At 36.9% G+C, this 26119-nt stretch overlaps 1 protein-coding gene across 1 annotated transcript; it reads left to right on the top strand.

The window, feature by feature from the left end:
- Nucleotides 1–21070: 21070 nt before the first annotated feature.
- LOC112727961 (glycerol-3-phosphate 2-O-acyltransferase 6) lies at nucleotides 21071–25885 on the top strand. The gene is made up of 2 exons (XM_025777922.3): nucleotides 21071–21945; nucleotides 24577–25885. The coding sequence occupies exons 1-2, from the start codon at nucleotides 21316–21318 to the stop codon at nucleotides 25441–25443; spliced, it is 1497 nt and encodes a 498-aa protein (XP_025633707.1). The 5' UTR covers nucleotides 21071–21315; the 3' UTR covers nucleotides 25444–25885.
- Nucleotides 25886–26119: the final 234 nt, after the last annotated feature.

Raw genomic sequence — 26119 nt, 5'->3', positions numbered from 1 at the left:
AGGTCAGACTATCCGACCTCTTCTCAAAGAGATCGGCCAAATTACCAGAAAAGCCCAGTAAAGGGCCCGGATAGAGGAACACGACCCAAATCCAAAGGCGGCCCAAGCTTACAAAGATAAGGGCGGTTCCCTTGGAGATAAGATGACCTCACTCTAAGATAAAGATAAGATAAGATAACTAACTTATCTTATCTAAAAAGTTCACTCTACACCATTATAAATACACTGGAGCACCCATGTATAACTCATACTCTGATTCTACTAAAAAACCTGCTCAATACCCTTGCTAACTTAAGCATCGGAGTTCCTTGCAGGTACCACCACCCTCCGGTGACAAAGGATCAGCAGCGCATCCAGTCCAACAAGTCAGACACGACAGCTCCGGCCGCCACCCACCAGCCGGACACATCATCTCCGACAAGTACAGAGGATCTCGTCCGAGATCGACCTACAATTTCAGGAAACCCTCGGAACATTGGCGCCGTTGTCGGGGACCTGGAAGTCATCCTATCACCATGGCGGACGACCATGACAACGACCACGATTCAGATCTAGAAGATAGAACACCGCATAAAAATGCGGACACTACACTAAAAGATACCCTGGAATCTAACAGGGACAAAAACTCATCAAATCCGGGAGTATTAGAAGCGCTTCAAGACCGTTTAAAGCAACCTGAAAAAGAAAGCCAGCATCAACGAGAAGTTGGGAAGGATCTACAAAAAGAGGTAAGGCGACGCCGAGAGTTAGAAGATAAACTTCTAAAACTCGAAGCCGATCTCAAAACCAAAGCTATTCGGTCCACTCCTGAGGACAACTCTCGCAAGGATCAAGATCCATTCACTAGGGAGATCATGAAGACCAAAATCCCTAAGGACTTCAAACTTCCGGATATGGCTTTGTACGATGACACTACAGATCCCAACCATCACCTCAATAATTTTAGAAGTAGGATGTACCTCGCCGACGCCTCAGATGCAGTTCACTGTAAAGCGTTTCCAACAACTCTTACAAAGACAGCAATTAGATGGTTCGACAATTTACCTCCGAGGTCCATCTCAAGCTTTGACGACTTAGCCAAAAAGTTCCTGGCCAGATTCTCTATCCAAAAGGATAAGGCTAAGCACGCCCCCAGTCTATTAGGAATCAAGCAAGGAGATCGGGAAAGTCTTCGCAACTACATGGAAAGATTCAATAAAACATGCCTAGACATACAAAGCCTATGAACAGAGGCCGCCATCATGGGCCTCATCAATGGCCTACGAGAGGGACCTTTTAGCCAGTCTATATCAAAGAAATACCCCACATCTCTAAATGAAGTGCAAGAACGAGCGGAGAAATACATCAACATGGAGGAAAATTCTCGACTAGGAGAGACCTCAAAATCCGGATTCACCTATCCCCCCCAGGACAAGGATAAAGAGTCCAAAAAGAAGGAAGATCGACATGGGAAAAAAATTAAAAAATATCATAATTATACCCCTCTTCGGGTGTCCCTTGTGGATATCTACAAAGAAGTCTGCCACACAGAAAAAATACCCCCAGCTCGACCACTCAAAGGCAAAAAAGGAGGAGAAAATCGGACCGAATATTGTGAATACCATCGAGTCCGTGGGTATTCCACCAACGAATGTTTTGACTTAAAAAATGTCATAGAAAAATTAGTAAGAGAGGGAAAACTAGATCGGTATCTGGCCAGCCGGGATGATGAGCAAAGAAAAAGGAGAAGGGACGAGGATGTTCGACGAACCGAGCAATCACCTCGTACACCAGAAAGACATGTTCATATGATACACGGAGGATTTGCAGGAGGGAGAATCTCCAAATCATCTCGCAAAAGATATCTCAAAGAAGTATATCATATCGAGGGAAAGGAGGAAGCACCCGACATCCCGACAATTACGTTTACCAAAGAAGATGCATCAGGTGTCATCTCAGGACACGATGATCCCATGGTCATCACCATTATACTGGCAAATGCAAATCTTCACCGCACACTGATAGACCAAGGGAGCTCCGCCGACATCTTATTCAAAACTGTCTTCAACAAGCTCGGCTTAGAAGAAAAAGAGCTTAGAGCGTATCCAAACAGCTTGTTCGGACTGGGAGACACCCCAGTGCAACCACTGGGATACATCTCACTACACACAACCTTCGGAAAAGGAAACCAATCCAAAACACTCAAAATAGACTACATCGTGCTCGACGTGAGTTCAGCCTATAATGCCTTAATAGGTCGGACAACATTAAATCAACTCGTTGCAATAGTCTCAACTCCACATCTATGCATGAAATTCCCAACTACAGAAGGGATAGCTACAATAAAAGCAGATCAAAAGATGGCGCGCCGTTGTTACAACGAAAGTCTAAACCTCAGAGGCAAAGGAGAAGAATTTCACACAATTGAACTTGGTGGAGTTCAGAGGCGAGAAGAACTCCGTCCACAACCTGAAGGTGAAGTAGAGAAAGTCCAGATTGGAGACATCCCGGACAAAACAACCAATATTGGAATGATTCTAAGAGGAGACATAAAAGAATCACTTGTACAGTTCTTACGAGATAACGTCGATCTCTTTGCATGGAAAGCTGCAGACATGCCAGGCATAGACCCCAAACTAATGTGCCACAAGTTGGCGGTCTACCCAGGATCTCGGCCAGTACATCAGAGACGAAGAAAACTCGGGCCAGAACGATCCCAAGCTGTGGAAGAGCAGGTACAAGCCCTACTGGAGGCAGGATTCATAAGAGAAGTCAAGTACCCACTATGGCTAGCTAATGTCGTCTTGGTGAAAAAGTCAAATGGGAAGTGGCGAATGTGCACTGACTACACTAATCTCAACAAAGCCTGCCCAAAATATCCTTATCCACTCCCAAGTATCGACGCTCTGGTGGATGCCTCATCCGGATATAAATACCTCTCGTTTATGAATGCATATTCCGGATACAATCAAATCCCAATGTATCCACCTGATCAAGAAAAAACCTTGTTTCTAACACCAAAAGCAAACTACTGCTACATCGTAATGCCTTTTGGTCTTAAAAATGCAGGAGCTACTTATCAAAGGTTAATGAATAAAGTCTTTTCAGATCATATCGGAAAGATCATGGAGGTCTATGTGGACGACATGTTGATAAAGACACAAAGCGAAGAGACATTATTGTCCGACCTGGCCCAAGTGTTCGACACTATAAGAAAGCATGGCATGTGACTCAATCCTGCAAAATGCACCTTTGCAGTAGAAGCTGGCAAATTCTTAGGTTTTATGCTCACACAAAGAGGAATCGAGGCAAATCCGGATAAATGTCAGGCCATACTCGACATGAAGAGCCCAACTTGTGTCAAAGAGGTACAACAACTCAACGGGAGGTTGGTAGCCTTGTCTAGATTTCTAGCGGGATCAGCAATAAGGTCTCTCCCCTTCTACGCCACTCTAAGAAAGGGAAAGAAGTTTGAATGGACAACGAAGTGCGAGCAAGCCTTCCAAGATTTCAAAAGATTCTTGGGGCAACCGCCTATCCTAACTCGACCACGAGAGGGAGAGCCACTCATATTGTACCTCGCAGTAGGAAGTCGGGCAGTAGCCTCAGCACTAGTCCGAGAGGACGACAAGGGGCAACAACCTGTATACTTCATCAGTAAAGCACTACAAGGATCCGAGCTGAACTACCAAAAAATAGAGAAATTTGCCTATGCTCTCATACTAACATCTCGACGACTTCGCCCGTACTTCCAAGCTCACACTATTAAGGTTCGGACCAACCAGCCCATAAAAGGGATTTTGCAGAAAACAGATCTAGCAGGCAGAATCTTGCAATGGGCAGTCGAGTTGTCTGAGTTCGACCTTCAATACGAAGCTCGGACAGCCATCAAATTACAATACTTAGCCGACTTCATTGCAGAATTTACAGACACTCCGGAAACCCCCACAGAATGGAATCTCTACATGGACGGTTCCTCAAATAAAACTGGAAGCGGCGCAAGTATGATAATTGAAAGCAACCAAGGAACCCAAATTGAACTTTCCCTCAAATCCAGGTTCCCTGCTTCAAACAACTAGGCAGAATATGAAGCACTATTAGCTGGTTTGAAGCTGGCTAAAGAGGTCGGAGCTCAAAGGCTCATTATCTTCAGCGACTCACAGGTGGTCACTTCACAAATAATGGGGAGCTACCAAGCTAAGGATCCCACTATGAAAAGTACCTGGGTAAAACCAGGGAACAGCTTGGACAACTCCGGGAATATGAGATCCACCACATACCCTGCGAACAGAATGCCTGAGCTGACGCACTCTCAAAGCTAGCCAGCACCAAACTAGGGGGCAACAATAGGAGTCTCATCCAAGAAATATTGCAGAGTCCGTCCATCTCGGAAGAAGAAAAAATCCTAGCCATAACAGGTCATGATCAAGGATGGATGACCCCATAATTAACTACCTCAAAACAGAAACACTCCCCACAGATGAAAAGGAGGTAAAGAGATTAAAGCGGGAGGCACAACACTACACTATCATAAATAATACTCTATACAAAAGAGGGATTTCAATACCATTGTTAAAATGTGTGCCGACTTCCAATACAGAGGAAGTTTTAGAAGAAATACACAGTGGCATTTGTGGCAACCATCTCGGAGCACAAGCACTTACCAAAAAAGTACTCCGGGCAGGATTTTATTAGCCAACTCTACAAAAGGAGGCCACAGAGTTTGTAAAGACATGTCTACCATGTCAGAAACATGCCAACTTTCACATCGCCCCGCCAGAAGAACTCATCAGCGTAACCTCACCATGGCCATTTGCAAAATGGTAACTCGACCTTCTCGGACCCTTCCCTCAGGGATCGGGACAAGTTAAATTCCTCATAGTAGGGGTAGACTACTTTACAAAGTGGATCGAGGCAGAACCCCTAGCTAATGTCACTTCTCAAAGAAGTCGAAAATTCCTATATAGAAACATTGTCACAAGGTTCGGGGTCCCATACTCCATCACCACAGATAATGGCACCCAATTCACATATGCAGGCTTCAGAAAGTTAGTGGCCGACTTGAATATAAAACACCAATTTACTTCCGTAGAACATCCTCAAGCCAACGGACAAGCTGAAGCCACCAATATCCAAGGAAGCAACACATGTCGGATGTACTCCGTCTATCCACTCTATCTCCCGCATAATCTGCATCATAAAACCCTACTGCACAAAAGTCATCAGATTTAGGATACCACAAGCCATAATCACTAGTCCCCTTAATGTATCTAATGATGCGCTTAACAGCCGAAAGATGGGATTCTTTTGGGTGAGATTGAAACCTTGAGCGTACCCACACTTTGGACAATATCTAGTCTAGAGGAGGTAAGGTACATAAGTGAACCTATCATTCCTCTATACCTTGTTTCATCCACATCTTGGCCATCATCATCCTTTTCAAGTTTTGTGTTAGGGTGCATTGGTGTACCCATTGGTTTGGAATTTTCTAGGCCAAACTTTTTGATAAGTTCTTTTGCATACTTTTCTTGGTGAATAAAGGTACCACTAGGAGTTTGTTTAATTTGGAGGGTAAGAAAGAAAGTTAGCTCTCCCATTAAACTCATCTCAAACTCACTAGTCATGAGTTTTCCAAACTCTTCACACAAAGATACATTGGCCGATCCAAATACAATGTCATCCACATAAACTTGAACTAGGAGAATATCATCATTAGATGCTTTAATGAATAAAGTTGTGTCGGTGGTACCCCTTTGAAATTGATTTTCTAATAAGAAGGCACTAAGCCTTTCATACCAAGCTCTTGGAGCTTGTCTAAGACCATAAAGAGCCTTAGATAGTTTGAAAACATGATTTGGAAATTCTTTATCTTCAAAATCGGGGGGTTGAGCCACATACACTTCTCTATCAATAAAGCCATTAAGGAAAGCACATTTAACATCCATTTGAAACATTTTGAAACCTTTATGGGCAGCATAGGCAAGAAGCAACCTAATGGCTTCCATTCTAGCTACCGGAGCAAAAGACTCATCAAAATCTATACCCTCTTCTTGATCGTAACCTTGGGCCACTAATCTAGCCTTGTTACGAACAACTTGTCCATCCTCACCAAGTTTATTTTTAAATACCCACTTAGTACCCGTAACTTTCTTACCATCCGGATGAGGTACTAATAGTGTCCAAACCTCATTCTTATCGAATTGAGCAAGCTCTTCTTGCATTGCTTTGACCCAGGATGGATCTTCAAGAGCTTGTTTGACATTGTTGGGCTCCATTTGTGATAAGAGGGCAAAATTGTTTGGTTCGGATTGCTTTTTGGTGGAGGATCTTGTTGTTACTCCTTGAGAGGGATCACCAATTATGAAGTCATGAGGATAACCCTTCATAGACTTCCATTCTCTAGGCTTTCGAAATGGTGTTGAGCTTTGATGAGTTTCTGGTGGTCTCACTGTTTCAGTTTCTCGTGTCTGCTCAGGAGATAAAATGGAAATGTCTCCTCCAATCTGACGAGACAAAACTGGACTGGCAGATTCCTCATATTGAGCAGATTTGGGATTTTCTTTACTTGTTCCAGCTTCTTCAGCATCTGATTCATTATCTATCACAACACTGGGAATTAAATTAGAATCACAAAAAGTAACATGTATGGATTCCTCTATGGTTCTATGCTCTTTGAGATAAACTCTATAGGCCTTGCTTGTGGTGGAATATCCAACAAATATTCCTTCATAGGATTTTGGATCAAATTTTCCAAGGTTTTCTTTATTGTTAAGTACAAAGCATTTGCATCCAAAAATATGAAAGTACTTAAGATTTGGAGGGGTTCCTTTCCATAGCTCATAAGGGGTTTTCTTCAACCCTTTTCTAATTATTGTTCTATTCAAAATGTAACAAACCGTATTTACAGCTTCTGCCCATAAAAATTTAGGAATCTCATTCTCACAAAGCATGGCTCTAGTCATCTCTTGAAGGCTTCTATTCCTTCTCTCAACCACCCCATTTTGTTGAGGTGTTCTAGGGCATGAAAAGTTATGAGAAATTCCTAAGCCATCACAGAATTTTTCAAAATCTTGGTTTTTAAATTCTCTTCCGTGATCACTTCTTAAATGGGCATTTTTTAAATCTTTTTCATTTTGAATTTTCTTTCAAAGGGTGGAGAAGCCATGAAAAGCATCATTTTTATGAGCAAGGAAAAGTACCCAACCAAATCTAGAGTAATCATCTACCACCACAAGACCATAGTGTTTACCCCTAAGCTTTGAGTTCTTGTTGGTCCAAAAAGATCAATATGTAACATCTCTAATGGCCTTTTGGTTGAGATTCCATCTTTAGGTTTAAAAGAGGATTTTACTTGTTTGCCTAATTGACAAGCATCACAAGTAAGATCCTTATCAAATTTGATATTTGGAATTCCTCTAACCAGATTTTTCTTAACTAGCTTAGAAATTTGGTACATACTTGCATGACCCAACTTTCTATGCCATAGCCATTTTTTAGATTCAAGAGATGTAAAACATGTCACATTTTGTTCTTTCAAGTCCTCAAGAGTTAATCCATACACATTATTGCATCTTTTAGCTTTAAATAAAATATCTCCAGTTTTCTCACAAACAACTAAACAAACAAACTTCCTAAAAATAACCTCAAAGCCTAAATCACACAATTGACTAACACTAAGTAAATTATGTTTCAAACCATGTACAAGAAGGACATCATTTATACAAGATGAAAAATTTTTACTAACTTTTCCAACAGACACTATTTTTTCTTTTGCATCATCACCGAAAGTGACAAGTCTTCCATCATATTCATCAAGCTTTATGAAGAAGGTTGTCTTTCCGGTCATATGCCTAGAGCATCCGTTATCCATATACCACATATTTTCTTTTCGTTTGGATGCTAGGCACACCTACAAAACAAGCTCAAGTGACCTTAGGTATCCAAATTTTCTTGGATCCTTTCACGTTAAACCATCTCTTATGTCCTAAGCCATTATAATCAAAAACAACCTTGTAAACTTTTTCACGTATCATCCTTTCACCAAAAAAACATTGTATAGGAAATTGTTCATTTCGGTTGCATAGTCTACAAAATCTTGAAGTTGATGTTTTGTTAAAGTTTCTTGGGTTTTGAAATCTTGTATCATTGGAAGATGAGGCAATATTTTCAAAATTAGATTTTTCAACAGATTTATGAAACTCCAAACCAGCTTTATCATAAAGAGGTTTTTGGCTAACCAAAATTTGATTCAGATTTTCAAAACTTTGTGTAAACTTGGCTAAGTCTTCTTTAAGCCTTTTGACCTCTTTAAGCAAATCTTCATTCCTTCTAAAACAATCAACATATGCAACAACCGAATGGTCACTTTCAAAGCTCCTAAGTTGGGCTTTTAACTACTTATTTTCTTCAACAAGATCACAAGCAGTTTCGGTCTCCCTTATCTTTTTTTTTTAAAAATCCGTTTTCTGCTTTAAGGATGATAATTTGTTGTTCAAGTTCTTGATTATCCAGCAAAAAGCATCTTATTTTTTCAGAAAGATGATCTATCATAAGATGAAGAGATTCAGTGTCAGGGTTGGGAACAATTACCTGCTCAACAAGGTCAGCCATAAGGCATGGTTGAGACTTTGTTTCTGATTCCTCATCATGATTGCTCTAAGGTACTTAGCAACTTGCTCTTCAGTAACATCTTCATCCTCTTCAGAGGAAGAATACTCATCAGAGTTCATGAATGGCAAAAGTAAATTCACTGGAATCTCTATGGTCTCAATGTGAGCTTCAGATTCCCATGGTTCCTCTTTAGGGAACTCCATGGAGGTCAGTGGACGTCCATTGAGGTCTTCCTCAGTGGAGATCACTGCCTCTTCCTCCTCTCCAGGTTCGGCCGTGTGGGTTGTGGTTATGGCCTTGCACTCTCTTTTTGGATTCTCTTCTGTGTTGCTTGGTAGAGTGCTAGGAGGGAGTTCAGTAATTTCCTTACTCAGCTGACCCACTTGTGCCTCCAAATTTCTAATGGAGGATCTTGTTTCAGTCATGAAACTTTGAGTGGTTTTGATTATATCAGAGACAATGGTTGCTAAGTCAGAGTGGCATTGCTTAGAATTCTCTGTCTGTTGCTGAGAAGATGATGGAAAAGGCTTGCTATTGCTAAACCTGTTTCTTCCACCATTATTGTTGTTGAAACCTTGTTGAGGTCTCTGTTGATCCTTCCATGAGATATTTGGATGATTTCTCCATGAAGGATTATAGGTGTTTCCATAGGGTTCTCCCATGTAATTCACCTCTTCCATTGTTGGGTTCTCAGGATCATAAGCTTCTTCTTCAGAGGAAGCTTCCTTAGTACTGCCTGTTGCTGTTTGCATTCCAGACAGACTCTGAGAAATCATATTGACTTGTTGGGTCAATATTTTATTCTGAGCCAATATGGCATTCAGAGTATCAATCTCAAGAACTCCTTTCTTCTGAGCTATCCCATTATTCACAGAATTCCTTTCAGAAGTGTACATGAATTGGTTATTTGCAACCATTTCAATGAGTTCCTGAGCTTCTGCATGCGTCTTCTTCAGATGAAGAGATCCTCTAGCAGAGCTATCCAATGACATCTTGGATAGTTCAGATAGACCATCATAGAAAATACCTATGATGCTCCATTCTGAAAGCATGTCAGAAGGGAATCTTCTGATTAATTGCTTGTATCTTTCCCAAGTTTCATAGAGGGATTCTCCTTCCTTCTGTCTGAAGGTTTGGACTTCCACTCTAAGCTTGCTCAATTTTTGAGGTGGAAAGAACTTTGCCAAGAAGGCGTTAACTAGCTTTTTCCAAGAGTTCTGGCTTTCTTTAAGTTGTGAATCCAACCATGTCCTAGCTCTGTCTCTTATAGCAAAAGAAAAAAGCATAAGTCTGTAGATTTCAGGGTCAACCCCATTGGTTTTGACAGTGTCACAGATTTGCAAGAATTCAGCTAAGAACTGATGAGGATCTTCCAATGGAAGTCCATGAAACTTGCAATTTTTTTGCATTAGAGAAACTAATTGAGGCTTAAGCTCAAAGTTGTTTGCTCCAATGGCAGGGATTGAGATGCTTCTCCCATAGAAGTCGGATCTCAGGAATGGCCGCCAATAATTCTAGCCTATACCACAAAGGTTCTAATCTTAGATTAGAAACCCAAGAGATACGCATTCAAGCCATTGCTAGTAGAACAGAGGTAGTTGTCAGGCACATGTTCATAGGTGAGAATGATGATGAGTGTCATGGATCATCACATTCATCAAGTTGAAGAACGAATGAATATCTTGGAGAAGAAATAGACTTGAGTTGAATAGAAAAATAATAGTACTTTGTATTAATTCATGAAGAACAACAGAGCTCCACACCTTAATCTATGGTGTGTAGAAACTCCACCGTTGAAAATACATAAGAACAAGGTCTAGGCATGGCCGAATGGCCAGCCTTCAAACGTGTCTAAGATAGCATAAGACTTAACAAAGATTCGAAGTATAAGGTCCTATTTATAGGGAAATAGTAGCCTAGGGTTTACAGAAATCAGTAATTAATGCAGAAATCTTCTTCCGGGCCCACTTTGTGTGTGCTTGGGCTGAGCATTGAAGCTTCCATGTGTAGAGACTTTTCTTGGAGTTAAACGCCAGCTTTTGTGCCAGTTTGGGCGTTTAACTCCAGCTTTTGTGCCAGTTTTGGAGTTAAACGTCAGAATTCTTGAGCTGACTTAGAACGCCTGTTTGGGCCATCAAATCTTGGGAAAAGTATGGACTATTATATATTGCTGGAAAGCCCAGGATGTCTACTTTCCAACAAAATTAAGAGTGCGCCAATTGAGCTTCTGTAGCTCCAGAAAATCCACTTCGAGTGCAGGGAGGTCAGAATCCAACAGCATCTGCAGTCCTTTTTTAGCCTCTGAATCAGATTTTTGCTCAGGTCCCTCAATTTCAGCCAGAAAATACCTGAAATCACAGAAAAACACACAAACTCATAGTAAAGTCCAGAAGAGTGATTTTTATTTAAAAACTAATAAAAATATAATAAAAACTAATTAAAATATACTAAAAACATACTAAAAACAATGCCAAAAAGCGTATAAATTATCCGCTCATCACAACACCAAACTTAAATTGTTGCTTGTCCCCAAGCAACTGAAAATCAAATAGGATAAAAAAAAGAGAATATACAATGAATTCTAAAAATATCTATGAAGATCAGTATTAATTAGATGAGCGGGGCTTTTAGCTTTTTGCTTCTGAACAGTTTTGGCATCTCACTTTATTCCTTGAAGTTCAGAATGATTGGCATCTATAGGAACTCAGAATCCAGATAGTGTTATTGATTCTCCTAGTTAAGTATGTTGATTCTTGAACACAGCTACTTTATGAGTCTTGACCGTGGCCCTAAGCACTTTGTTTTCCAGTATTACCACCGGATACATAAATGCCACAGACACATAACTGGGTGAACCTTTTCAGATTGTGACTCAGCTTTGCTAGAGTCCCCAATTAGAGGTGTCCAGAGCTCTTAAGCACACTCTTTTTGCTTTTGGACCTCGACTTTAACCGCTCATTCTCAAGTTTTCACTTGACACCTTCACGCCACAAGCACATGGTTAGGGACAGCTTGGTTTAGCCGCTTAGGCCAGGATTTTATTCCTGTGGGCCCTCCTATCCACTGATGCTCAAAGCCTTGGATCCTTTTTATCACCCTTGCCTTTTGGTTTAAAGGGGTATTGGCTTTTTCTGCTTGCTTTTCTTTTTTTCTTCTTCTTCTCTTCTTCTTTTTTTTTTCTGCAAGCTTTTCACTACTTTTTCTTATTTCAAGAATCAATTTTATGATTTTTCAGATCATCAGATAACATTTCTCCTTTTCCCATCATTCTTTCAAGAGCCAACAATTTTAACATTCTTAAACAATCAAATTCAAAAATATGCACTGTTTATGCATTCATTCAGAAAAATAATAGTATGCCACCACATCAAAATAATTAAACTGTTTTAAAATTTGAAATTCATGCACTTCTTTTTCTTTTTCAATTAAAAATATTTTTTATTTAAGAAAGGTGATGGATTCACTTTCATAGCTTTAAGGCATAGACACTAAGACATTAATGATCATGACACAAACATGAATAAACATAAAGCATAAAAATTCGAAAAATAGAAAATAAAGAACAAGGAAATTAAAGAACGGGTCCACCTTAGTGATGGCAGCTTGTTCTTCCTCTTGAAGATCTTATGGAGTGCTTGAGCTCCTCAATGTCTCTTCCTTGCCTTTGTTACTCCTCTCTCATGGTTCTTTGGTCTTCTCTAATTTCATGGAGGAGGATGGAATACTCTTGGTGCTCCACCCTTAGTTGTCCCATGTTGGAACTTAATTCTCCTAGGGAGGTGTTGATTTGCTCCCAATAGTTTTGTGGAGGAAAATGCATCCCTTGAGGCATCTCAGGAATTTCATGAGGAGTTTCTTCATGCTCTTGTCCATGAGTGGGATCTCTTGTTTGCTCCATCCTTTTCTTAGTGATGGGCTTGTCCTCATCAATGAGGATGTCTTCCTCTATGTCAATTCCAACTGAATTGCAGAGGTGACAAATGAGATGAGGGAAGGCTAACCTTGCCACAGTGGAGGACTTGTCTGCCACCTTGTAGAGTTCTTGGGATATAGCCTCATGAACTTCTACTTCCTCTCTAATCATAATGCTATGAATCATGATAGCCCGGTCTATAGTAACTTCAGACCGGTTGCTAGTAGGAATGACTGAGCGTTGGATGAACTCCAACCATCCCCTAGCCACGGGCTTGATGTCATGCCTTCTTAGTTAAACCGGCTTCCCTTTTGAATCTCTCTTCCATTGAGCGCCCTCTTCACAGATGTCTATGAGGACTTGGTCCAACCTTTGATCAAAGTTGACCCTTCTAGTGTATGGGTGTGCATCTCCTTGCATCATAGGCAAATTGAATGCCAACCTTATATTTTCCAGACTAAAGTCCAAGTATTTCCCTCGGACCATTGTAAGCCAATTTTTAGGGTCCGAGTTCACACTTTGATCATGGTTTTTGGTGATCCATGCATTGGCATAGAACTCTTGAACCATTAAGATTCTGACTTGTTGAATGGGGTTGGTGAGAACTTCCCAACCTCTTCTTCGGATCTCATGTCGGATCTCCGGATATTCGCCCTTTTTGAGCTTAAAAGGGACCTCGGGGATCACCTTCTTCTTGGCCATAACTTCATAGAAGTGGTCTTGATGCACCCTTGAGAGAAATCTCTCCATCTCCCATGACTCGGAGGTGGAAGCTTTTGCTATTCATTTCCTCTTTCTAGAGGTTTCTCCGGCCTTTGGTGCCATAAATGGTTATGGAAAAACAAAAAAGCTTTAGCTTTTACCACACCAAACTTAGAAGGTTGCTCGTCCTCGAGCAAAAGAAGAAAGAAGATAGTAGAAGAAGAAGAAGTAGAGGAGATGGAGGGGGCTATGTGTTTCGGCCAAGGGGGATAGGTGGTGTGTATGTTGTGTGAAAATGAAGGAGTGAAGATGGGTTTATATAGGAATGGAGAGGGGGTTTGGGTTCGGCCATATAGGGTGGGTTTGGGAGGGAAAGTGGTTTGAATTTGAATGGTGAGGTAGGTGGGGTTTTATGAAGGATGGATGTGAGTGGTGAAGAGAATGGTGGGATTTGATAGGTGAGGAGTTTTTGGGAAAGAGGTATTGAGGTGATTAGTGAATGGGTGAAGAAGAGAGAGAGAGAGGTTGGGTAGGTGGGGATCCTGTGGGGTCCACAGATCTTGAGGCGTCAAGGATTTCTCATCCCTGCACCATGTGGCGTGTAAAATGCCCCTTTATGCCAATCCTGGCGTTAAACGCCAGGCTGCTGCCCATTTCTGGCGTTTAACGCCAGCTTCTTGCCCATTCCTAGCGTTAAACGCCAGTCTGGTGCCCATTTCTGGCGTTAAACGCCCAGAATGGTGCCAGACTGGGCGTTTAACGCCCATTCTGCTACTCTTACTGGCGTTTAAACACCAGTAAGTTTCTCCTACAGGGTGTTCTATTTTTCATTCTATTTTTCCTTCTGTTTTTGCTTTTTCAATTGTTTTTGTGACTTCACATGATCATCAATCTATAGAAAACATAAAATAACAAAAGAAAAGAGAAATTTAACATAGATAAGTAAAAATTGGGTTGCCTCCCAACAAGTGCTTCTTTAATGTCAATAGCTTGACAGTGGGCTCTCATGGAGCCTCACAGATGTTTAGAGCAATGTTGGAACCTCCCAACACCAAACTTAGAGTTTGACTGTGGGGGCTTTGTTTGACTCTGTATTGAGAGAAGCTCTTCATGCTTCCTCTCCATGGTGACAGAGGGATATCCTTGAGCTTTAAACACAAGGGAGTCTTCATTCACTTGAATGATTAATTCTCCTCTGTCAACATCAATCACAGCTTTTGCTGTGGCTAGGAAGGGTCTGCCCAGGATGATGGATTCATCCATACACTTTCCAATCTCTAGGATTATGAAGTCAGCAGGGATGTAGTGGCCTTCAACCTTTACCAAGACATCCTCTACAAGTCCATAAGCCTGTTTCTTTGAATTGTCTGCCATCTCCAGTGAGATTCTTGCAGCTTGTACCTCAATGATCCCTAGCTTCTCCATTACAGAGAGAGGCATGAGGTTTATACTTGACCCTAGGTCACACAGAGCCTTCTCAAAGGTCATGGTGCCTATGGTACAAGGGATTGAGAATTTTCTAGGGTCTTGTCTCTTCAGAGGTAATTTCTGCCTAGTCAAGTCATCCAGTTCTTTGATGAGCAATGGAGGTTCATCCTCCCAAGTCTCATTACCAAATAACTTGGCATTTAGCTTCATGATTGCTCCAAGGTACTTAGCAACTTGCTCTTCAGTAACATCTTCATCCTCATCAGATGAAGAATACTCATCAGAGCTCATGAATGGCAAAAGTAATTTTGCTTGATAACACTTTCTGACCTTTGAAACCAATTTTGGAAACTTTTTGTCTTTTTATCTCGTAACTAGCCACAAGACTTTTTCTTTTGTCTCGTCCCCAGCCACGAGACTTTTCTTTTTGTCTCGTCACTTGACACGATATATTTTCGGTTTTTGCTCCTGTGCAGTAGAAACAGAAATGGAGTAGAGAGGAGAGAAAGTTACACCCAGATATATCCTGGTTCAGCTGCTAAGTGCAGTGCAGCCTACATCCAGTCTCCATTACAAACATGATGGAATTTCACTATAATCTTCCTGATTACAGATTGTAAAGTGCTAACCCAACTTACAAGGGGATTTTCACAGAATCAGGAAGCACAACATAGATGAACAAAGAAACTCTAAGGACATCTACGGCTTTTTCTTTTAATTTTGCACTCTCTGCCTTTTTCCGCTCTATGGCTTTTTCATACAAACCTCACTGTTTGCCTTTTTCCATGAGACTCAAGACATGACAAAATTAAACAGAAAATTACAAAACAGAATACATTGAAGGAGAAGAGAAATCTGTTAGCTCAGGTAGCTCTGAGAACTCTGTGCCTTGCACTCTCACACTTTCTCCTTGCTCCAAACCGTGGCTGTTCTCTCTTTTTATAGAAGAGAGAAGCCTCCACTTTTGAAGCCAAAAACCAAGCCAACTTCTTCTTCTCCAAGAACAAAACCGGTTCGGCCAGAGAGAGAGAAGAGATAACCCATGCAAAACCCAACATGCAATTATCTCTAGTCCTTCCTTGGTCATCACTCTTCATCAATCCGAGCGCTCCATCCTTGGCTTACTCTCCAAGATGGATTTCTGGCCCTTGATGCTTCATGATGATGATGGCTTCTTCTGCTCCACTTTTGCTTCCTTTCTCACGTAGCCACCCTAACTACCTTCTGTGATGAGTGAACCCAAAAGCAGTGACAAGCCATCCCTCCAAGGATCTTCTTCTTGCTAGCCGAATCTCCTTCAACCATTTTTGGTATGGAGAAGCCAAGATCTCATCACCATATCTTTCCTTTCATGGTTGCAGATCTTAGCCACTATATTTTTTATGTTTTCTTGCCATCATTTTCGATGGTCTTGATGTATGTAGCTTCTTCTTCCTTTTGGTAGCTCAACTTATCTTCCATAGTTTTCTGTGACATGACCGAAGGGAAGAAAGAAGACATGAGAGAGAAGAAACAATTTGGAAGGAAAGCAATTAAATGAGTTAAACAAATTAAGTGGAAAAAGTTGCTTTTACTTCCCTTGCTTGAGTGGCGTGCAGCATTAGACAAATCAATCATGTCACTCATACTCTCTTTCTCATTTATGTTTCAATGCTAGCAAATTAAAATTTTTGAAATTCATCCCTTAATAAGAAATGGAATCCGTTGGAAGGCATAAGGCAAATAATAACATTTGCTTTCCTGATGAATTATTTTTCGGATCAGCATTGGGATGTATGGCAAAATGTTATTAACTTGGGCTTGTAGCAATAATGGATCAATTTTGGCCCAAGTAACATAACAATCAATTCAGCCATATAATATAGAAGCATTCAACAAGGCTGAATGTAAATTTTGATTTGGGCTTGTAACATTTGTTTTATTTTTCGGCCCAAACATAACCTGTATTGCAAAAATTAATTTAATCACCATATATGAATTAATATTTTTGTAATTTATCATATTAATAATGTTTAATCATCACAAATATTAATTTAGAGTTTTCCAAACTCATCATATGTAATATGTCATATTTACTATTTATAAAAAAATTTAAACTTTAAAGTATTTAAAATATACAAAATTATTTATAATTAAATAATAAATTTAAAATATCTCATAATTTTGTTAATAATAAAAAAATTATTTATATATATAATTATGTATTAACAGGCCCAAGCAGGCCTGACAGGCCAATAAGGCTAATTAGTGAGCTTGGGTCTGGCCTATTAACATAATAGGGCTTTTATAAGAGCCTGAGCCTATGCCTATTTTATAACAGGCCAAGCCAAACACAGGACAGGCTGCAGGCTCCTAGCAGGCCGCCTGGCCATTTTCCACCCCTATATGCATTGTTCTCTGTTGTAGGAGCTATGGCAGTCTCCTGCCTACGTTCGGATGTGAGGATTGTGGCAGTCTTCCGCTCACGTGACATGCATTGATTTGGTAAGTCATTATGCGCCTCGGACAAGGGCTATGGCAGTCTCTAGCTTGTCGAGGTAGCAGTTCCGGCATAGGGGCTGAGGTAGTCTCCCGCCTATGTTGAGATGTAAGAACTGAGGCAGTCTCCCTCTCGCATAACCTTCTCTGCCGCCAGAGTGAACTTGGGCACTATAACTCGAAAGAGTGTGCCGGTCACTATACACCTAGTCGTGGCAGAAATGCAACATTCCAGGGATGTGTCGGGTTGGCATTTTGAACCGACAAGTGATATCACGATCCAATAGAACAGGCATTCATCATGTGCATCTTCTAAGTGTTTTGATTGCTTTGCTTATTTGCATCTCTTGCCTAAATGTATAACATACTTACTTGCTTCCTGATTTATTTGTTGTATATGTATATTACCTGTGATTTACTTGCTTGCATTATCTGTGTTTGTCTGGTGCTGAGGAGATTAGGTAGGCGGTGGCGATGGGATCGCTCGGAGGGTAGGTTGGTGAAGGCTGTGGGACAGCGGTGATTAGTATTAGTTAGAAATCCTTTAAGTTAGATTACTCTGTTTATGGTTTTAAGTTTGTTTAATTATTTCGTTAAGCTTGAATATAACTATGTTGATGTGAAGTTTTAGGATTGCCTTTGGCATTCTGGAACTTTATATCTTACATATTGGGCATTGTTACCATGCTGAGAACCTCTGGTTCTCATACCATATGTTGTTGTTTTTCATATGCAAGTCGCAACCCACCTCGGTGAGTTTGCAGAATGGTGACAGAGTAGAGGATGGCTCTCTCTCTTTGGTTCTATTCTGCTTTACCTTTAGTATAGTTTTCTCTCATCTTTTGTATATATAACTTTCTTGCCTTAGAGGCTTTATTTCCGAAAACTTTGAGAGATAGGTTGTTGCTGTTTTAAACTTTAAAACTCTATTGCATTCAGTTTGACTAGCCGGCCTAAACTCCGCAAGCTGTGACTGGTCCTTTTTTTGTATATATATATATATATATATCTTGTTTACATTAATTATTATTACCTTGTGTATCCTGGAGCTATCTACAAGGTTTTTATATATTATGTCTTGTTCTTTTCGTGCCAACACGTTTAGTTATCGTGTGTGAACGTTTCGCATTTTGTAATTCCGCTTTATGCGACTTTGAGCTTTTATTCCTTCATTGGGCTTCTAGTATTACTACTTCTTTCTGTATATATATATATAGTATGGTATGAGTTTTAGAACTGTCGTAGCACTTTGTTATCTTTTGCTTTACGGCTAAAGGTAAGGTTTAGGGTATTGGGGTGTTACAGACGACAGCAATGACAGTTATTATTATACAAGAATAAGAACTTAGTTTGGTTTAATTTAGGTGAGAAGGAAAGTTGGGGAGTTGAATATTGGACAGACAACAAACATAAAGTTTTTAACATTGCCGGCCGCAATGACAACTATTATCATCATCTCTAGGAATACACGAGTACACAAGAGTACACAAATAAGCCGTTCTCCATCTGAAGAAAAAATATAGGAATTTAAAGTTTGTCTGAAAAATCTAACGAACTTTATGAATTGCAAGGGTACAGCAAACTTGTCCCTACAAAAAAAAAATTCTGAAATATAAAGTTAAATTAATTTTTTTTTTTTTTTTTGAGAAATAAAGTTGAAAATTTCCTGAGGTACCTTTCATAAAACATATATCTTGTCTATCTCTACCCTCACCTTATATGTTAAACGAACATCCAATCTCCCTTTAGTTAGGTACCCTTCCCACCAGAGAATTATTTTGCCACATAGCTAGTGCATCAGCAAGCTAGTCATAATCAACACGGGCAACAATATAAGCTAAGCCGAGCCATTAGTAATAATGTTTTTATATTAGGCATAGCAAAGGAATGAAGGCGTCAATGAACTAAAAAGTAGGCTAATTGAATGAAACGCAGCATTTTGGTGTTGACTTCCAACTACTCACACAACTACTGCCCGACCATGCACGCCAATATAACATACACCACCACATTCCCTTCACTCACCACTCATCAGTTTCCCTTGCTTTTTGTGGATACATTTTAAACTAAACCAAAATGCCCAAATTTAATTAATCATTGCTAACAAATATATATACGGTATGTTGCGTATATAATAGAAATTAATTATTTATATAAAATATATTAAAATATAAACTATACGTTAAAAATAATTTTGTTTGATTTTTATAAATTTTTTATTTATTTTATGTTTTTTTTTTATATTTGACCCTTGAGTTCACCAAAAATTAGGAATGACAACGAAACAGGATTTGGACAAAAAATGCCTTTGTGCTCCTTATTTTTGTTTCTAGATTTTATCTCTTTTTCTGTGAAAGAATATTATCTCCATTTTCATTTTTTGTAAGACCTCATTTTTTTTAGAAGATTTCATTCCTCATCTCTTTATATTAATAATTTCTATAAAAATTCTAATAAAAAATTAAAAAATCACAAAATATTATTACAACATACAAATAGAATATTATTCAAGATTATAAGTTTAAAAATATAAAATAACACGCCATATTTATAGAGAAAAGAGATTGAAAATGTGGGATGGTACAATATTAGTGTTATAGAGAAAATGAAAGATATTTTTTAAATTAGGTTTAGGTTTTTTAATATATATATATATATATATATATATATATATGAAATGACTAAAAAATTTACACTAAAAATAAATTATTAAAAATATTTAAATAAATTTAATAATTCAGGAATTAGCAAAAACGAAATGAAAATTTTTGTTTGGATTTTTGCGTTTAGATTTCTGTGTCTGTTTCAAACAAATTTTATCCTGCATTTTTTTTTTTGCAGAAAAAATTTTCTATTTTCAGATTTTCATTTAGGACAGTCTCTGCAAGGATTCTCACGTTTTAGTGAGTTTTGCCATTCCTATCAAGAATCGAACTCAGAATTTTGTTATCATATCATAGAACTATTCATTCTAAAAATTTAAACTAATAAATAAAAATAATATAAATAATTTTATTTCTAATATAAATAATATATATTTTTATATATACATACATCATAGTTGATTTTATATATGTAATAGATATAATATATAAATTATCACATATAATTGACACATGTTTCTATTAATATTTATCACGCTAGCTAGCAGTGGCCGGCTGATATTTTTACTATTTTATATAAAGTTTAGATTATTATTATATTGGATTTCCCCAAGGTATATCTCCTCCTTCGATGGCTAAGAAACTAATGTCATGAGACACGGTCAAGCACATATATAAACAACAATTTCTCTCACCAGTTTTTTTTCTCCCCCTACATATGAATCGAAATCGAACCCACAATCTCAGGTTTAGATTTTATACTTCATTCTTTAAAATGTAGGTTTTACTTTTCCTTTATGGAATTGCAAAGTCAAACTATTTTCTTTTAACCATTTCGTCACGTAATTCCTGAGATGTGTTTTTGGTCCGGCAAAATGTAGGTACAGCAACAGTCATTAGTCACTTTATTTAATAGCTAAAGTATTTTCTGCTAAACAAACTTTGGTATATATTTTTTAATGAGAGATAACATTTTAAAATTATGTTATTTAATTTAATATTTATAATTATATATTTATTATATTAGAAATACAAAATAAGATAAATAATAATTAAAAATATAAAATAAAATAATTTTGAATTAATATTTTATTATTTCTCAAATATTTTTATACATTTTTTTAGTCCCTTTACAACACAATTTATACATTTTTTGGGTCTCTTTTACACACAAATACATATGATGGATTTGATTACTAAATTTGGGTATACACATATAACATTTTTTATATATATTACACTATATTTACATCAAATAATTCTAAAGTAACTTAAGAATTAAAAAAATATATATTCATAATTAATTCGCGGCGCACATCCCTCGTAGTATATATCTCTCACTTTAGAAGAAAAAAAAGGGGTAATCTCTATGTACCACACATTATATTAATTATACTTCATGCTCAAAATTGTTCACCAACATCCTCCTCCTTTTAAACCCCTCCACGCCCTCTCTTCTTTCTTCATAACATTCCTAAGCTATATTATTTCTCTAACATCTATAAAGCTACATCAAAACACACATACTCTTTAATTTTCCTAAGTTCCTTCTCCATTTTTTTTTTCATTTTTATTTGGCTTCTCGCATTTTCTCTCCTTGACATGATCATGGGAAGCTTTAGCCAATTTCCACCAATTTCCAAATGTAACATCGAAAACCGATCAAACCAGCACGTGGTGGCTTCGGACCTAGACGGAACGCTTTTCGTGTCGAGAAGCGCTTTTCCTTACTACATGCTTGTAGCCATTGAAGCCGGCAGCATGCTAAGAGGATTAGTTCTCTTAGCCTCGGTGCCCTTTGTATATTTTACGTACCTTTTTTTATCTAAGACACTGGCAATCAAGACCTTGATCTTCATTGCCTGTGCAGGCCTGAAGATCAAGAATATTGAGCTAGTGTCTCGGTCCGTGTTACCAAGATTCTATGCTGAGGACGTACATCCAAAAACATGGAGAGTGTTCAATTCCTTTGAAAAAAGGTACATTGTAACCGCTAGTCCAAGGATTATGGTGGAACCATTTGCAAAGACCTTTTTGGGTGCCGATAAGGTTCTTGGGACAGAACTAAGTGTAACAAAATCAGGAAGAGCAACAGGGTTTGTTAAGGAGCCTGGGGTATTGGTTGGTGAACACAAGAAAGAAGCTGTTATGAAAGAATTTGGGCCTCAAAGCTTACCAGATTTGGGACTTGGAGATAGTTTATCTGACTATGAATTTATGTCAATTTGCAAGGTTGGTGAATATACATATACGTACTCCCTCTTTTATATATTTATATATTTATTTATCAATCTCCTATAATATATGATATGATTATTAGAGAGAACTCATTTTAACAATAACGTTATTTGAAACTTCATTATGTTTTAAGGGTATTATATAGTGATGAGCGAGACACTATATTTGCAAGTATAAATCTAGATGGAGAGTCAACTAAGTAATTCATATTTATCTCAATGTTGTTTTTATCATTTACTCTTTTTTAAATACTTTCAGATTTTTGAGTGTTAATATTAGAGATATAATAATTTATTTATATTTTTCTATAAATATAAGTTCTTGAAATAAATAATTTTATGACATGGGATATATCATAGTATTTATAGCGAAAAAATTTAGAATTTAATCTTTATTGATTCTTATATAATTATAAATAAAAAGAGAGAGAAAATCAAATTGGGTTAGTCTAATGGTTAGCTTATTAGTCTGTATAAGTAAGTGTTGGGAGTTTGAATCCCGTCTTGGTCATACAACAACCCATTGACCAGCGACAAACCCTTAAATAGAATACCATGGTAGATTAATTTTTAATCTGTCGAATTGAGGAATAGAATCAAAAATTAAAAAATAAATAAAAAAAATTATATAAAATTATGTAACAACTCTCCAAAAAAATTCTTGCATTTAAAATTTCTTAAAAAATATAAACATTCATGTATCTCTATAACTTAATCTTTTAAAAAATAAATACTTTCATTCAAAACGTATTAAAAATATAATTATTTATGTGCATTTATCTATAACAGTCTTTTTAAAATGATTTCATGACGATGAAAAAATATTGTATATTTAAACCTTCGTGAAGTACTTCTTTAGGTCGTACGTATAGAATTTTTACGCACCAACTATCTACTACTTAAATATTATGATTAATAATTAAAAATTGTTATTTCTAGATCTATATCATTAAATTATATGTTTAACATATCTTTATGATTCTTAAATTTTGATATGACTCTGGTATCCACAAATCGCTGAAAATTTGGTGAGACACTTAGCCTAATGACTATGACATGTTCTATTTCCCCTATGCATGATGATGATGAATCACTACTTTATGTGTTTTTGTTTATGTACTTTCCTATCTCTCTAGCACGACAAAACTGTTTCATCCCCTTCTTGTGTTTTCGATCCCATCTTTTTCGATCTTTACTACACTACTTAACTCTTTCTAAGTGGTCCTTCCCATGTTCTATGGTCCAATTAATTATATGGATACACCTTATATTTCAACTTCACTTTGATCTGGCTTTAATTTGATACAGCATGCTATAAATATTCATACTCTCATCATTAGTATGTTATTTATTTATTTTACCTAAAAAAAAAACAAAGAGATTACAAGAATTCCCTAATTATATTAGGTTAGTATTCAGTTATGATTTATGAATCATACTCAACTCAGATTGAGGAATTGACAACACTTTAATTTCCATTTTATTATTTTTCATACGCTCAACAATCTTTTAATACTTATTAGTAACCATTTCATTCCTACGTACATGGCATGTGTGTCAGTGTGTGATTTAATTTATGTAACGGCATAAACATAGTTTATCACTATCAATAAGGATATATTTATGCAAGTATGCAATCAAATGAATTATTATAGTAATTGTTTAAAGGTATGAGTAAAATGAGAAATAATATATATTCCTCACCTAATATATACAACCACTTAAATGAATAAGACAAAATGTTGAAATTTAGTTCATTTAATTAAAGATTTGTTCAGGTGATGGGACCTATATTTTTAATCTCAAAGTCACACATTTGACGAATGACATTGAGAATAAACCATATGTTTAAGTGTGAATATGAATAAAATATTTTTTTTTCATTTTGTTTTACCAGGAGACATCTTATATAATTTTTTTATTGATAATTTTACGCATGAACTGCATATTATTTAGGCATCAAGTTTGTAATTGAAAAATATTTTTTTTAAAGAAATATGATCTATCTAGTATATTATATTTTTTCAATTAAGATACAAGTTTTACATTGAAGAATTATATTTTTATCTTTAGTCTCATTTTTAAATATTTCATAATTAAATAAAGAGTATTGTATTTTTTGTTAATTAAAAATATCAAAAAAGAATTATTAATTAAATGAATTTTAGTTTTTTATTTATTATATTTTATATTTTACTTCATAATTATTATAATAATAAATAGAAGAGAAAAATTTAATGATGATTAACCGTTTTAATTTATATTAGCCAATATTTTTAACCAACAGTTCAACACTTCTAGTCCAACAGTCTAACACTATATTTTTAGTTAATATTTTTAAATAATTGACTAATTAATAATTAAAAATAATTAGTTACGTTAATTCTATGTAACACTATTATAAATAAAAAACTAAAATTTATTTAATTAACAAAAAAATATAGTTCTTTTTACTTAATAAGAAGCATTTAAGCATTAGCTCTTTATCTATGCTCTTTCCAATTTCATTGTTTCTACATTTGTGTCTTAAAACCAATTTTCAAACCTATATCCTATACAACTTGTTTTCATGAATGTATCTAATTAAGTAATTTCCCTTTTATGATGTTTAATTTTCCCTATACAGGAAGCATACATAGTGCCAAGGAGCAAATGTGATCCCTTACCAAGAAACAAGCTTCTAAGCCCAATTATCTTCCATGAAGGGCGTTTAGTTCAAAGGCCAACCCCGCTAATTACCCTTTTAACCTTCCTATGGATGCCAATAGGTATAATACTCTCAATTCTAAGGGTGTACCTTAACATCCCTCTCCCTGAAAAAATTGCTTGGTACAATTACAAGCTCTTAGGAATAAGGGTAATTAGAAAGGGTACCCTTCCACCACCACCAGGTAAAGGCAAAAAAGGTGTCCTATTTATTTGCAACCATAGAACCGTAACGGACCCAATTATCATAGCCGTTGCTCTAGGAAGAAAAGTTAGTTGTGTGACATATAGCATTAGCAAATTCAGCGCATTAATTTCACCTATTAAGACCGTGGCATTGTCCAGAGAAAGAGAAAGAGATGCTGAGAATATTAAGAGGTTGTTAGAGGAGGGTGATTTGGTAATTTGCCCTGAGGGTACAACTTGTAGGGAACCCTTTCTATTGAGGTTCAGTGCACTCTTTGCTGAATTAACGGATAGGATTGTTCCCGTTGCAATTAACACTAAGCAGAGTATGTTTTATGGTACTTCCGTTAATGGGTACAAATTCTTTGACCCTTATTTTGTGTTCATGAATCCAATGCCTACATATGAGGTCACTTTCTTGAACCAATTGCCGGTGGAGTTGACTTGCAAAGGAGGGAAATCTTCAATTGAAGTTGCTAATTATATTCAGAGGGTTCTTGGTGGGACTTTAGGGTTTGAGTGCACCAATTTGACTAGGAAGGATAAGTACCTCATGCTTTCTGGAACAGATGGAACAGTTCCATCTAATAAGAAACATTGAAGAAACTTGAGAGAAGAAACAAAAATAAAGGGAGGGGTGTTTTGGTAAAGTGTGCATATTACTTACTATATGGTGTGCTAAAAATATGATGATATATAGCTACAATCAAAATACAGTTGTTCTTCTAATTTTCTATTGGTAATAATGAGAAATGTTATTTTTTATATAATATTTATAAGACATTGTGCTAATTGGTATACTCTCCTTTACTATGAGATTAGATAGGATATGCAATTTATCAAAATTTATATCCTATCTAAATGTCTTGTAAATGTTATATTCAAATAATATTACTCGTGGTGAATTTCTGCCTGTATTTTCAAAGGTTTTAGAATTAATTAGTATAGTAATAAGAAATAATTGTGATTGTATTCATGCCCAAGAACAACATCATATGTATATTATTGTTATCAAAGAAATATTATTTCTACAATTACCAAAAGTTCTATATCTATCTCAGCTCGAATTACTTCTAGTTTGTAATTTTTATCCAAATAATTTGTAATTTTAAAAGACTATAACATTTATTTGTTACCCTCAACCTAAGTTATGAGACAACTTTCATTGAGTCATCAAAATAGGATATATTATTGTGAATTTGTAATATAAAAAGCACATAGTTTCTGTCAAGTAAAAAGAAAAAGAAAAGAAAAATAAAATATTATAGCTAGTTTAT

The sequence above is a fragment of the Arachis hypogaea genome, chromosome 12, assembly GCF_003086295.3.
Source record: "Arachis hypogaea cultivar Tifrunner chromosome 12, arahy.Tifrunner.gnm2.J5K5, whole genome shotgun sequence".
In the NCBI taxonomy this organism is placed as follows: domain Eukaryota; kingdom Viridiplantae; phylum Streptophyta; class Magnoliopsida; order Fabales; family Fabaceae; genus Arachis; species Arachis hypogaea.
Note: the sequence above shows the minus strand (reverse complement) of the source record. Positions and strands in the feature narration are given on the sequence as shown.